Below are 13,197 nucleotides of genomic sequence, written 5' to 3' on the forward strand. Positions count from 1 at the left end.
TCCGATCTGCCCCTTCGTAACAGCCCCAAGGACACTGTTCACAACGGTCTGCAAAGGAAATGTCCGGCCTCCACGCCACCACCCAAATCACTCGCGGTTCCCGTAAAGGAACCGACGCACACGACCTGAGGTGGATGGGACTGGCGTGGAGAGCCGGCTGCAATTTTATCGATCTGTGGCATAACTGACACTAGAGATCCACGGAGGAGAGTCAGGATTCGAGCAACACGGGTAATGTTTTGAAAGTTATGCCGCCGCACGAAGAAGAAAAAAAGAAGAAAGGAAGGAAGCGAAGCTTCACAGCCGCCCTGTGGAAATTTTTATGCCTGGCGGCGCCTGCCCCCACTCCCCCTGCAGTGGGTCCGCCTGGACGCCTCGCTCTACAGAGACTAAAGTCGGATTATCGAATGTCCCTGCTCCGACCTGGGAAGCCCGGTTTCCTGCCCCCCTCCCCCCATCCTTCCCATCTCGGCTCCGGCAAATGGGGTAGAGAAAAGATTGGGTTGGTGTGTGGATGGGTCGTGCCGTCTTTCTTTCCCCGGAGCTCTTCAACACATGCAGACCACGTCCGCGTGGGACCTCGGGCGCGCCCAGGGTGTGGCTCGTCATCAATATTTCAATCTAAATCCCCGTCGATACCAATTTTCTTGATCCTCCGAGAGTGGGATAGTGAATCATTACTTTGGCACCGCCCTAACATTGCATATTTTGGCTTCCCCTCCACCAACGATCGTGACTCAATGGTCGACGGCAGGGAAAGGCAGACGAACGAATAACACACACACACACAAACACCCACACCTGTCCACGCAAGCCATGCACGCCATACACGCAATGGTACGCCGTCGGTCTGGTTCGGCTGCAGGCCTGCCGGGTCAGGCGGTAGCGGTCTGACGTTCGCCGCGGGGCCATCAAGAGGGTTTGCACTTGGGAGCCGACGAGACCGAGTGATGTGATGCTCGATGTGCTGTGACTCTGACTCTATCCCACTTGATTTCAGTATAGGATTCGATGGCATTTAGCAGATCACGCAGAGAAATGCCAGCTGTCCTCGAGCCCTTGTATACAACATGTTGGTTCCAATACGGCAGAGGGTTTTGGATCTACAATCTGTCATCCTTCTGGGCAACGTCATCCTCCACGGCACTAGGACGCAGTTATTGGCACTTTTCAGCCAGTCAAGGCTTCAGGAATGCCCTACAGGTGACACTCCTTGTCAAGAGATGTGCTGAGTCCGGGCTATGCCGGGTTCTCCTATGCAGGAAGACTATTGTCGTGGGCATGATAGAGCCAGTGCATGCATGGTTCTTGTCATCATCTACATGGAACTATTGTCCTCGTCGAGGACCACCTCTCGCTCTCGCTTTCTCTCTGTGTGTGTGTGTGTGTCACAGCAAAGTGGCCAAGATTAGTCGATCACCATTGCCGAGATCGGGACTCTAATTACTCGCCTGCTACCAGGCTGCAGATGTGTTTTCGCGGGGTCAAGTCGCAAGCGAGGGGCAACACTGTGGGACGGTTGTAATCGCTACCGTGCTATGGTACTTGTCGACGAAGAGGCTGGCTGTCCGCGGATCGCATGCAGCCAACGTCTGCTCGTTGAAATTCCCAACCCGACCTCCAGGACAACGGTCGTCGGCGTCTACGTTTTCCTCCGACGGCGAACTACCGAGAAAGAGTTTCCAAGCACCGACAGAGTTTCACGAAGAGGACCCTTGTTGTCCGGTGAAGCATGCCTCTTTGAGCTGTCGACTATTAGGGGCTCCGTACACAATGCAGATCCCAGACCGTCGAGCTGGCGTGGCCCGCAGCCATAACAGGATAATAACCAGCCAATGAAGCCCTCTTGACCAACCAGGGACAGAAGAAGGAGAAGTAAGCAACCCAAGGACCACTTTTGCGCATCACCTGCTCTAAAGGCGCCTTCGCAGATTGATGCAATATCTGCAGATTTGCTCTCATCTCCTGGCATCATGTAATATCTTCAGCCACATCCATGACCCATGTCAGGTCATGATCTTAAGCTTAGATCCATGCTCGATTTCCCGCGCAACCTCTCTGCGAATCACAGGGCCCCATGGCTGTGGTAAGCTTTCCTGTTGCGGAAGATTCTGTCGATTTTGATTACATGCTAGGTGCTCAATCGGTCGAGGAACCATAACCAATCTACACTTTTCAGTCATGAAGTGTCCCCACCTGGTTCAGCTCATTTCTGTGCAAGCCTTACTGCACAGTCTGCTTGTACAGGGCGTCTGTGTGTCCAATGTTCGAACCGACAGGGCCTCTTGAGTTTGGGCTTTCAATAGTACGCCGGATATCCCCAAAACGGACATGGTGCCGACGCAGGTTCGGATTTCGATATACTACTCTATCGACTCCGTCTCCCTCACACACACGCACACACACAAATAGTCTTTTCTTTTATTTCATGATCTATTTTACTTTTTGCCTGCTAATTACTGCATCCAACTTGCCCTGCCTCTCTTCTTATCGGCACTTGTCTGCTCAAAACAAGGCACAATATCAACCATACTGGCTTACTTCTTGCTGACAAGAATGCATGCCACTGCCACATCTCAACACAGGGACGCGCAATAATATACATAACATTTCCCACATTTCAGATATTGCTCTCGGCAACCTCTACGCCGGCCCTTCTCCCTTGACAGCTCAAGCCAGAAACCCGGAAACCCACCAGTTTATTCTCTAGGTTGCAGGGCTAGTTGGCAAGCGACTAGTCATACAGACGCCGGTCCTTGGCTATTTATTGAAGGGAGAACTTACAGTAGGCTGAGCACGCGAGCCAGAGTCTTTTGACGATTATTGTTCGGCGAACTATTTCTCCCCCTTGGTTTCGTTTCTTCTCGATTCTCCTCTCCCTCGAATTCCGCGGGCTGAACCCTCACTCACCACGACAGACGGGACTGGCCTGGGCGGTCTCTGTCGTGCTGCACCATCTCGTATTATCATGTCTTTTGGATGTGGCCGACAGACGAAGTGAGAATTAGACGACGTACAAGCTGCGGGTGCGACCATTAACAGAAAGGAGCAGCGGTCAGCATAATAACATCTCACAACTAGAGAGGGCGAGTGTGATGTTTCTGTCTGGACCCAGCTCTATTATCCTTCCCGCTGTCATACCTGCTTGACTCCCTTAATTCTTCATCCGCCATGAGTGTCCCGATCGAGACAGACGACACTACACCAGGCTCGCTTTTACCATCTCCACACGTCTCACGCAAGATGACAACACCCACCACCCTACTTAAATTTACCCTTCTCCCACCAGAGCTGCGGAATATCATCTGGGAAATATCCCTTCCCGAGCCTCGCGTCCTCGACATATACCCAGCGTCAGCGTCCCAAAAGATCCTACCACAGCAGGGCCTGCGCTTCGCCAATCTCTATACTGAACCACCGCCTGCCCTCGCCGCTGTGTGCCGAGAGTCTCGCTCCCTCGTGTGCCATCACTACCGACCGCTGACGCTGGGAAGAACGACAAAGTATGTCGACCTGAACAGGGACATGCTGTTGCTGGAGTCATATCTCTTTGGGCGGGATCTCATGCGCACGCTCCTCTTCATGAGCCAGATCCCGCTGATCAAGGACAACCTGCAGAGCCTGGCGTTTGGGACGTCCTTTGGCGTGCACACCGGCGTGTGGCATCCTGTACTGGGTTGGAAGAAGCTGACGAGGGGCAACATGGGAAAGTTCCTCCAACGTCTGGGCGCATTCCCGGTGTTGGAGCGGCTCGTGTTCATGGTACACCAAGAGATGCAATTCGAGGTATCTGAGATGCCCTCGCCAAAGGCCATCGGCTCCATACTAGGGCGGTCGGCGTCCAATGCAGATGGAGACCTGGCGCGGAACGCAACGGTATACGAGGTGGGCTCGAGGCTACCCCCGCCGAGGGTCTTGCACGGCAACAGAGACTGCAGACCATCGACACCCCCTGCCACCCCTCGAAGATCACAAACACCAACATCCCCTTCAGGTCCCTTGGACCCTGCCTTTTATCTGATAGATGGTCACAGGGGTAGCAGTAAAGGGCACTTTTACCGCGTCCCGTGGACGGCCGAGAAACCGTGGCTCCCGCATGCCAATGACATCGCCTACTACGCCTCTCCTGTAGCGGATGATGATGACAACGGCATCGACGCTGCTCGCCCAAGAAAAGATGCAGGGGCATCAAATCGCGCGGGGAAACTTGTACCGACTAACGACGACTGGGTGCGCTTCCGACGGTCCTTTAGACGCGCAATGGAGACCGGGCTGGAGCTGGGCTTGGCGGATCCCGCAACGAACTCGTGCCCATTACGAAAACGGAAACGAATGACTGAGGTGGGAGGGGAGGAGGAGGATAGGAATATGCCGCTACAGACGTCGAATAAAGTGCGGAAGCTGGTGATGTCCGAGGGAGGGTGCAAATTGCTGGCGATCGAGGGCGCGAGCCTTGTTTGGCGGTATTCGTTGCCAACATGAGCCTAGGTTTACATATTTGTACGTAAATCTATGCATTTATCTACATGTTTCATGGTTCTTCTTTCCCCCTCCCTTTTCCCTTCGCCATCCCTTGTATACCTTTGCACCTTGATGAGATGCGATGTCACTTGCGGTACATTGTGCATCAAGAGAAACGAGACATGAATTTTCAAGAATAATAAACGGAGAAGTGGATGGGCCAAAGAAGAGCAGCGATGTAGTATGTTCTGCTAGCTCTACCCAGGGTAGAATGTTGGTTAAGAGAAGAGCACACAGCCGCTCGACTGCTGGAGGGGAGACACTAAATATGAACAATTACGCAAGCTTACTCTGGCATATGAAAACTCTATACAGATGATCAAAGTCACAGGTAAGCGGGACTATCTTGATGTCGCTGTTCTATCCAAGTCTCTGGAGGGGCGGTTGGCCTGAAGACGAAATAGCCACCATATGCAGCTTGGCGAGTTATTCCTGATCGGGGCACTATTCACATCTACAGACCAAGCCTGTCCCGAGGGATTCTCATAACAATTTCGCAAACTACTCAAGTAGTCAAAGAAGGGACATCTGGAGGGCTCGTAAGTAGGTAATCACTCAGCCTCATCTCAACCCCTCGTCCAATGCATTTCTACAAGTCGCTAAGTACTGACGGGGACTGATGTTCCATTAGCTGACACTAAGGCAGCTTCTCAAGCCCTTAAAATGATTCATCAGATCATCCACATCGGGTATCAATTCATATGTTCACATGCGACTGAACGGGATTATCAACCCCTTCTGGGTGTTGGAATTTGCTGATCGCGGATGTAGAAGGTAATCTTGTCTACTTAAAACTGAGATGAATTTCTGCTAAAACATGCTCTCGCATTTCGACTTCAGAAGTTACCTTTACTCTCTCTCTCTCTCTCTCTCCCCAGATTAGGCCAGAGGCTTCTGTTAGGTGGTGAACTAGCAACGTCGTCGTTGGGGACAGTGGCTGTAGCAAGATGTTGGTTTTGGGAATTTGAGAATGGCGTCCGGCAGACAGAGTCATCAATAATCTGGATAAAATAACAATCATTCCCATCAACTCTATATACTTAAGGTCCTACACTTTTTTTTTTTTTTTTTTTTTTTTTTTTTTTTTTTTTGGATTATTCGGTGCACAACGGTGATATTGCAAGCCCAATGTCTATGCCTACAGCCCTGGCTACGCATCCGTCACGCATAACGAAACCTCTCATCAATCCTCGCCTTGCGCTTGCCGCCCTCCAGCTTCTTCTTGCTCTCTTCTCCTTGGGGCCTTGCCGTCCTTGCCCTTCTCCGGCAGCCACCTCGCAATCAACGTGTACCAGAGGGCCAGCAAAGTCAGCAACAACCAGATGGCATACCCCCAGAGCCACTGTGTCCGCGCTCCCAGAGCGAACAAACTCGTGAACAACGCGGGTGCAAACGCCCGTGTGAGACTCGTACCAGCCAGGGCGATCGAGTTGAGGGTGCCCAGGACGCGGTGGCTGGGCGAGACGTCGTTGAGGGCGAGCTGGATGGCGGTAAAGGCCATACTGACACCGCAGCCGATGGCCTGAAACGCGGGCGAGATGGTCCAGAAGGCGGCGACATCGCCGTGGCGCAGGAGGACGTTGCCGATTGGGGTGAGGGCGAAGAAGAAAGGATAGGCGATGGCGCAGGCGCGGAGGACGCCGTTGGTGCCAAGGCGGCGTTGCAGGCGCGGGAAGGCCAGGAGGAGCCAGAGGGCCTGGGCGGCGCCGTTGGTAGCCATAAAGATGCTGATCTGGTAAGGAAGGAGGCCGAAGCCGCCCAGGCGCACGGGCGAGAAGAGGAAGACGGGGATGATGGCCGTGTAGGCGAAGGCGAGGAGCATAATGTGGCAGTAGATGTAGAGGACGATGCGGACGCCTGGCGCTCTGAGGAGACTGAGGATGCTGGGCCGTTCGTCCTTGGGCCTGACGACGCTATCGCCATTCTCCGTCGTGGTGGTGGTGCTGTCGTCTCTGTCCAGTGTCTCGGTGACGAAGAAGAAGGATGTGATGGCGCCTATGAAGCCGAGGCCTGCGATGACAAAACTTGAGAGGGCGTACGGATAGTCGAGAAAGAATTGGCTGTGGCCGAACAGGCCGGGATACTGATGGGCCGGGTCGGCGAGGGCTCCTCCGAGGATGGGACCCAGCAGGATGCCGAGGTTGCCCGAGAAGGCGAACCAGCTGAAGGCGACGGCCTGGTCGCGAGGGGACGAGATCTCGGTGATCATAGTCCTGATGGTGACGATGGTGCCGGCAAAGACACCTGCGATGCAGCGGAAGAGGATCATCTGCGCCAGCGTCTTGGCCGTGCCAAAGATAGAGGTCGCGACCGAGACACCAACGAGGCTGAAGACGAGGACGGGTTTGCGGCCGATGCTGTCGGCAGCCTTACCCCAGAAGACCATGACCAGTGCCTGGGTGAGGGAGAAGAGCGATTCGATGAGCCCAGAGTAGAATCCCACGTCGGCGTCGGCAAGGTGACCGTTCTCCTGGGCCATCTGGTTGATGTAAGGGAAGATAGAGAAGAAGGCCATAGGCTCAATGGCTCGCGCAAAGCACAGCCAGAAGAGCTGCCACTTGGGCAAAGGCTTGTGGTGGTCATTATCATCATCATCATCATCATGACCGTCCCGCCGCCCCTCCTCCCCCTCATCGACTGGCGAGGTATAATTTGAACTGGTGGACACGGCGGCGGGAACTGCTGCTGGGGCAACATCTTTGGTCACGAGAAGTGGCGTCTGTTCTGTGGCCGACACAGCAGCAGCAGCGTTCTCTTGGTCACTGGCCATGGTGTTTGCAGCAGCTGTCTGAGCTGCGATTGACTTACTCAATGTCTCATGAGTGAAAGAGTTGAGCTCGAAGAAGGAAGGAAGCTGACTGTAAGTGGCAGTTTCTTTGTTTTGAAGAGAGCTAAAAAGCACGAAACTCGGTATTATAATTACTGGAGTGACAAATCCCGGTAATTGCCTGGCCCGAGCCCTTAATTAGGAAAACTTACCTTTTGGTTTACTGTGAGAAGAATGATTCAAGACGAGGCCATAGTTGTAGAGATGTTCCTTCTCCCTATTGTTTTCCCTGCAAACCAAGTACAAGTACAGTAGGCCCTCCATGCATCCGATTTAGCTTTGGCCATATTGATTTGGTTGTCGGGTAGTATCAATGTAGGTTGAGTGGGGCCATCATTAGGAGTGTGCACCATGCAGCAGATGCTGCAGCAGCACATGCATAAAAAACATGTCTGGCCCAAACACGGGATATCTTTTACTTATACAAGCTGTAATGAAGAGGAATATGTAGTTATTGCTTTGTGACAGAGGTTCAAGAGCTCCCCATTCGATCCGTACTGTAGAGCAATCAATATGAACAAATTGACTCGTTGCATATGAGCGTCGGAATGTTAATACAATATATATATTCAGGATAGTTGAAGACTGAATAGTATTAAAACTAGCCGATTCTGCTCCCTTCCCACACGCACACTTCGTCCCTCAACGCCATGCTAAACAAAAATCTCGTCGTTTCCTGGTAATATTCATACGTTGGAGAATTTAAACACCAACGGCATGACTGAAAACTTTAGCAGCCAGCTGGCTGAGAAGTCTCGCCCTGTCGCCCTGTGGTAGCTCCTGCAACACATCAAAGGTTAACACCTTCTCTGAAAGAGGAGCCATGAGGAACATCGCCCAGCAAACTCACCTGGAAAACGGCATAGACACTCTGTCCCTTGGCATCACGGATCGCACCGAGCCTGTTGCCAGCCACGGCACCCGCCAATAGACCAGGGACGTTGGCAATGATGAATCCCAGCGCGCCTCCACTCGCGCCGCCGAGCATCCCCCAGAACCGGCCGTTCGCCGCTCCGTTGGAGTCCGCCATCCCTTGCTCCCTGAGCATCTCCTCGAACACATCGCCGAACTGCTGCTCCTCGGCATCCTGTCTTGTCTGTTGCTGCTGCTGCTGGCTACCCGCCTTCCCCTGCTGCTGCTGCTGCTGCTGGAAGAAGTTCCACGCCCAGCTGAACGCGGACTGGTTCGCCCCGGCACCATCAGCACCAGCCCCGGCCTCCGCGAAGGGGTCACCGCCCGCGCCGGCCTGCGAGGTCGAGGAGCTGCCGTAGAACTTGCGCTGACTGTCGTATTCCCTGCGTCGCGAGGTATCGGACAGGGTGAAGTAGGCGTCGTTGACGAGCTGGAACTTGCGCGTGCGCTCAGGGCGCTCAGGGGAGTCGGCGGCCACGCGGTCGGGGTGAGTCTTCAGGGCGGCGCTGCAAAAAGGTTGCTGTGTCAGTCATGGGGAGGGAGCCAAGTCTTTGAGGGGATGGTGAACGAGGAGAGAGGCCGGGTGTCTGGTGTTTTTGCATACCGCTTATAGGCATCTCGGACCTGCTGAGTTGTCGCTGTCTCCTGGATTTCGAGAATGGCATCTAGGTACGGTGGTTGGTGGTCAGTCTGTGGATTCAGTCTGGTGAGAAACGCCAGGAAGAGGCGGGGTATGGCAGGGCAGGCGTACAGTAGTTTGGTGGGGGTCCGGACGCCATCTTGAGGTTGTGGTTTCTAGGGTTGATCGTTGTGAGTAATATGAGAATGAGAGAATTCAAAGCTGAGAAGGAGAAAAGGGCTCGAGGATGTAGAGGAACGACGTGAGACGTTGTTCGGAACATGAATGCAAACCAGGTGTCGCAAGCATGTGCCTCAGAGGCCAGCGTGCTGCTGTGACGTCAATCCACTCCTACTACTACGACATACGTACTTTACTTAAGTAGGCACGTACAGTAGGCGGGCACTCAGGTAGGGTAGTACCTCAGTTCCAAACTACGCCACTGGGGATCTGGTGGTCCGTGTTTTTACTGAAGCAGACGCTGGCTCCCTGAGAGTAAGTATGCCATACAATCACTGCAAGTCCTCAACAAGTTGATGATTCTTTTCTTTCTCTCCTCTCGTCCCTTCCTCTCTGCTTCTTTCTCCTTCAATCTCTGGGATCTCTCACTAAACACCTTTGATTTTGACGTTACGATCGGCATTTTCAGGCTGGGCTTTGCGCAGCGTCTTGTCCAGCTCCTGACAGACACGACACGTTCGGCCAATGCTATGAGCAGCCAAGATACTTTTCATTCTGGCAGAGAGTAGTAAACAAGCCTCAGGCCTACGCTAGAGTGGACCGTGCCTTGTTCTCGTTCATGGTTCTGGCCATGCAAGAACCTGGTCTTAATTTAGATGGCCTCAAGGCTGGATAAAGCATTCATTCAAGAAATGTCAGGATAAAAATAAAAGGTCAGGAGGACCAGCCTCGTGGGTGACCGTAAGTGCCGGGCGGGCACCGTTTTTCAGGCCATCCCTGCCGTTGTGGCTGCTGTTGGTACCTGCCAAATTAGCGCTACAGTATGGTGGCATTGCAGACGGTAGTAGCACATAGTACTGCATACTACTTACTGAGCAAGTTCTCCATCTACAGCGGGGTCGGGTGTGTCGTCTCGATGAAACATGAACGGCCCTACCTCAATATTGTTGGGCCTGATATGTTGAATCTCTAGAACCCACATCGAATTCCCGAGAACTAGACCTCCAGTTGCTCAAACTCGACGATCAGGCATATCGAGATTTGCGCAACCTCGACAGAAGAATGGAGGACGGGTGAATGGGCAGGAACTTGGAACGGGCAGAACTCGGCCTGTTCAGAACCTATTATGACCTTACTGTATTGCCCCTCCACACCCCCCTCCAGCTGGCACGTCGCTATTGGAGGATTATACCACGCGCTCCGTTTCAGGCCCTGTCTTTATTCGACCATGACCCTTCCAGAATCATGCCCAAGACTGCAGGCGTGGGTCGTTTTGAGGCCCAACAATGGCCATCTGGGCCTCGACCCAAGGCCTGAGACCCAATCCAGAACTATGACCACGATGCATGGCCCTGGTGGAGGGGGGTTGGGCCTGTGAGAGAGACAGGATCAGACAGAGAGACGTGGGAGTGCAAAACAAAATTACTCTGATAATTACCATAGCTCATGGCACGTGTGGGACGAAGAGGGGGGAAACATGAGCAGGCGGACGTCATTGCCCCCTTGATCCTGGAGGGGAGCTACCGTCAACCACCCCCTCCTCTTTCCTCTTCTGATCACGCCAATGTCAAATTACATATCAAAATAAAATATAAGAGCAACAGCCCTTGGGAATTCCTTTCTTTCTCTAAGCGCACCCTCTTCCATCCTCCCCCTCCCTTCTTTGTGGCCTTTTTGAACAACAACCCACTCAACTGCCCATCCAAGGTGCTTGCTTCAGTGTTTCCGTTTCCCTCCCTCGCTCTCCCTTTCATCTGCAACGCTACCACAAATAGTCAAACCGCTATTGCTCACGTTTCCCCTGACCGGCTGGCGCTTAATCTCAACCATACGTCACGATCCCGTTCTCGGTCACCAGACGGCCCCTCGGAGTGAATCATCGACGACCCCCCCGTCGAGAACCCAACGCCTTCACTGGTCATCTCCAGGCCATCACTTTTGTTTTACTTCTTTTTCTCTTTTTCTTTTCCACAGCTTTCTCTCGAGTAACCTAAATAGCATAGCAAAATAAAATTTGCAGTACCCAACCAGAAGATCTTCGCGCTCTGCTATTTGCACACACGCACAACACGCTCAACGCTACGTATAGCATCAGTTGTCAAGACTCGACGTCAGGAAAAGGACGGAGGAGAAAGATTAGAAAAGAGAGACAGAGCGAGAGAGAGAGAGAGAGAGGCAGAGAAGAAAATATCACCAGATTGTCAGAACTCATCACAGAATATTTGAACTCCCTCCTCCCTCCTCAACTCACGCAGGCCGTGCAGTATCGTAGTCAGCGATACTGTGAGTCTTGACATCTCCTAACACAGATCTCTCTGATTTACGATACTGACGCCATGTCTCAGACCACACCCTTCTTTTGTCCCCCCGTCACATCCCTTCGTCCACCGACTCCATCACACCGATCCACGATGGCGGTTCAGGACGACCTGGCCACTCTGTTCGCTAGGAACATGAGTTTGGCGGCGGCAGCAGCAGCGACAGCAGCACCACCCCCACAGTCCCAGCCACCATCAGCTCCCGAGCATACCGATCCCAACAGGATTGTGTACATCTCGCAGCACTACACCCATTCTGCCCATATCGCCCCGACCCCCGCCGCTGTTGACGATGATGAGCCCATGGTGCAGCAGCGCTCGGCCTCCGAGCCCGCTGCTGGCCCCGCCGACCTGGAATTGCTCCTGCGCTCCGCAGGCGTCGATACTGCGGCTCTCACCCTGCCCCAGGTCGAGTTGTTCCGTCACGCCGATGACGCTCAGCGCACCCGCCTCGTCCAGTTGTGGACCATCTGTCCTCCTACTATTAGTAGCAACAGTATCAACAACCACCTAGGCCTGGTATCGTGGGGTGGCGCCACTTCTCTCGAGCAGGAGGAGGCCCTAGCACGGCGGCGCTATGACGAGGCCACCCAGAGTCAGCACCCTGTCGTGCCACCAGTGGCCGCCCCCGAGGTCGTCATGAGCCTGGATGGAACCGAAGTAGTCGATGCCGGTCTATCCAACTCACCGTCGTCGAGCGTGCAGTCGTCCGACTCGAGGTGGCACCCCGTTGCCCACGCCCACGGGTACATGGAGCCATACATGCAATCCGGCTACGAGGAGCTCGCACGGCGGGAGTATGACCCGGCTGCGAGGAAACCTGCGCTGGATCCGGTTTATAGGGCCTCCGGCGGCATGCTGGACTGGGAGAGGCAGCAGTGGATGGAGAATCAATACGGGAGTTTTGTTGGGGGCTGGAGGGATGACGAGGAGATGTTGTGAATGATGAGTTCTCCACACTCTCTTTCTTCTTTTCTTCTTCTCTTCCTGAGCATATGCCTTATTGTCTGGTTGAGGGATTTCAAATCTTTTCAAGGTGAAAGGGTGCGCATCGGGGACGGATTATCCACTATATAACAGACAAGACAGACCTGCGTCATGGCAAAGTGCCATCTCGAAATTTGGGGCGGTCTGGTCTGGTCTGGTCTGGTCTGTCTGGTCTGGTCGAGATGTTACGGGAAAACAGACGCACGGCATAAGGATTAAGGCGTTGGCATACTATAGCACATTCACCATATGAGTTTACCCCTTGGCCTTGAAGGGAAAAGGGACAACGGCGTCAGGCCAGGGATATTGTAATCTTCTTTTCAATACACGCATCTCTAATTCTTCAATAGCCTTTGGATGTGTTCGCCGTGCTCAGCCATGGTGATGGGTTGTCAACTCAGCTGTCAAGGGGGGGAAACCAATAAATAAACACGTGATAGTACTGCCACCTTGTACTATAGGTGGTCATTTTAATCTTGACTTGGTCAAATCTGTCTGTCAAGTCTTTACAGCTGTAAAAGCAGGTCCAAAATCAAGATCACTATGGGTGCTGTAGTGATTTTGGTAGGCCAGGCTAAAGGTCACCAAAAGAATCTGGGTCCATAGTACCTGGGAAACGTTGTGTGTGAACAATGCAAGCAGCCATCTATTCAAGCTGAGCGCAGCATCTCGACCATCTCTCTCGCTCTTTTCCCTCTCAATCTGCCTGTTGTGTATATATCCTACTTGCACACCTTTGCTGCATGCATTCCTCTTCCTTTTTTTAACATTCTTTTCTACTTAAGTACCCAAAGGAAAAATGAATCAAGGACACCCCCCCCTCCCCACCTACG

General features: G+C 53.2%; 4 protein-coding genes across 4 annotated transcripts; 2 read left to right on the top strand and 2 right to left on the bottom strand.

The window, feature by feature from the left end:
- Positions 1-3,243: 3,243 nt before the first annotated feature.
- M406DRAFT_341807 (uncharacterized protein) lies at positions 3,244-4,482 on the top strand (the record flags this gene model as incomplete). Its single annotated transcript, XM_040921705.1, has 2 exons — positions 3,244-3,786; positions 3,886-4,482. 2 exons carry the CDS (start codon positions 3,244-3,246, stop codon positions 4,480-4,482), a joined length of 1,140 nt encoding a protein of 379 aa, XP_040773599.1.
- A 1,130-nt stretch (positions 4,483-5,612) lies between these two features.
- M406DRAFT_294364 (MFS general substrate transporter) lies at positions 5,613-7,291 on the bottom strand (the record flags this gene model as incomplete). Its single annotated transcript, XM_040919132.1, has 2 exons — positions 5,613-7,150; positions 7,202-7,291. 2 exons carry the CDS (start codon positions 7,289-7,291, stop codon positions 5,705-5,707), a joined length of 1,536 nt encoding a protein of 511 aa, XP_040773600.1. The 3' UTR covers positions 5,613-5,704.
- A 607-nt stretch (positions 7,292-7,898) lies between these two features.
- M406DRAFT_357535 (DnaJ-domain-containing protein) lies at positions 7,899-9,158 on the bottom strand. Its single transcript, XM_040923704.1, has 4 exons — positions 9,012-9,158; positions 8,865-8,925; positions 8,199-8,766; positions 7,899-8,128 (listed from the first exon to the last, which is right to left on the bottom strand). The coding sequence occupies exons 1-4, from the start codon at positions 9,037-9,039 to the stop codon at positions 8,051-8,053; spliced, it is 735 nt and encodes a 244-aa protein (XP_040773601.1). The 5' UTR covers positions 9,040-9,158; the 3' UTR covers positions 7,899-8,050.
- Positions 9,159-11,455: 2,297 nt separating this feature from the next.
- On the top strand, positions 11,456-12,709 carry M406DRAFT_280772 (uncharacterized protein). Its single transcript, XM_040918419.1, has one exon. The coding sequence runs from the start codon at positions 11,471-11,473 to the stop codon at positions 12,317-12,319; it is 849 nt and encodes a 282-aa protein (XP_040773602.1). The 5' UTR covers positions 11,456-11,470; the 3' UTR covers positions 12,320-12,709.
- The last annotated feature ends 488 nt before the right edge of the window (positions 12,710-13,197 follow it).

This window comes from Cryphonectria parasitica (assembly GCF_011745365.1).
Source record: "Cryphonectria parasitica EP155 unplaced genomic scaffold M406scaffold_7, whole genome shotgun sequence".
Classification (NCBI taxonomy): Eukaryota; Fungi; Ascomycota; class Sordariomycetes; order Diaporthales; family Cryphonectriaceae; genus Cryphonectria; species Cryphonectria parasitica.

Excerpts from the sequence above, each read along its gene's own strand:
- M406DRAFT_280772 (XM_040918419.1), top strand. The coding sequence starts at position 11,471 with ATGGCGGTTCAGGACGACCTGGCCACTCTGTTCGCTAGGAACATGAGT.
- M406DRAFT_357535 (XM_040923704.1), bottom strand. The coding sequence starts at position 9,039 with ATGGCGTCCGGACCCCCACCAAACTACT. Across the intron at positions 8,926-9,011 it reads CGGACCCCCACCAAACTACT|ATGCCATTCTCGAAATCCAG; the intron begins GTACGCCTGCCC and ends CACCGTACCTAG. Across the intron at positions 8,767-8,864 it reads GTCCGAGATGCCTATAAGCG|CGCCGCCCTGAAGACTCACC; the intron begins GTATGCAAAAAC and ends ACCTTTTTGCAG.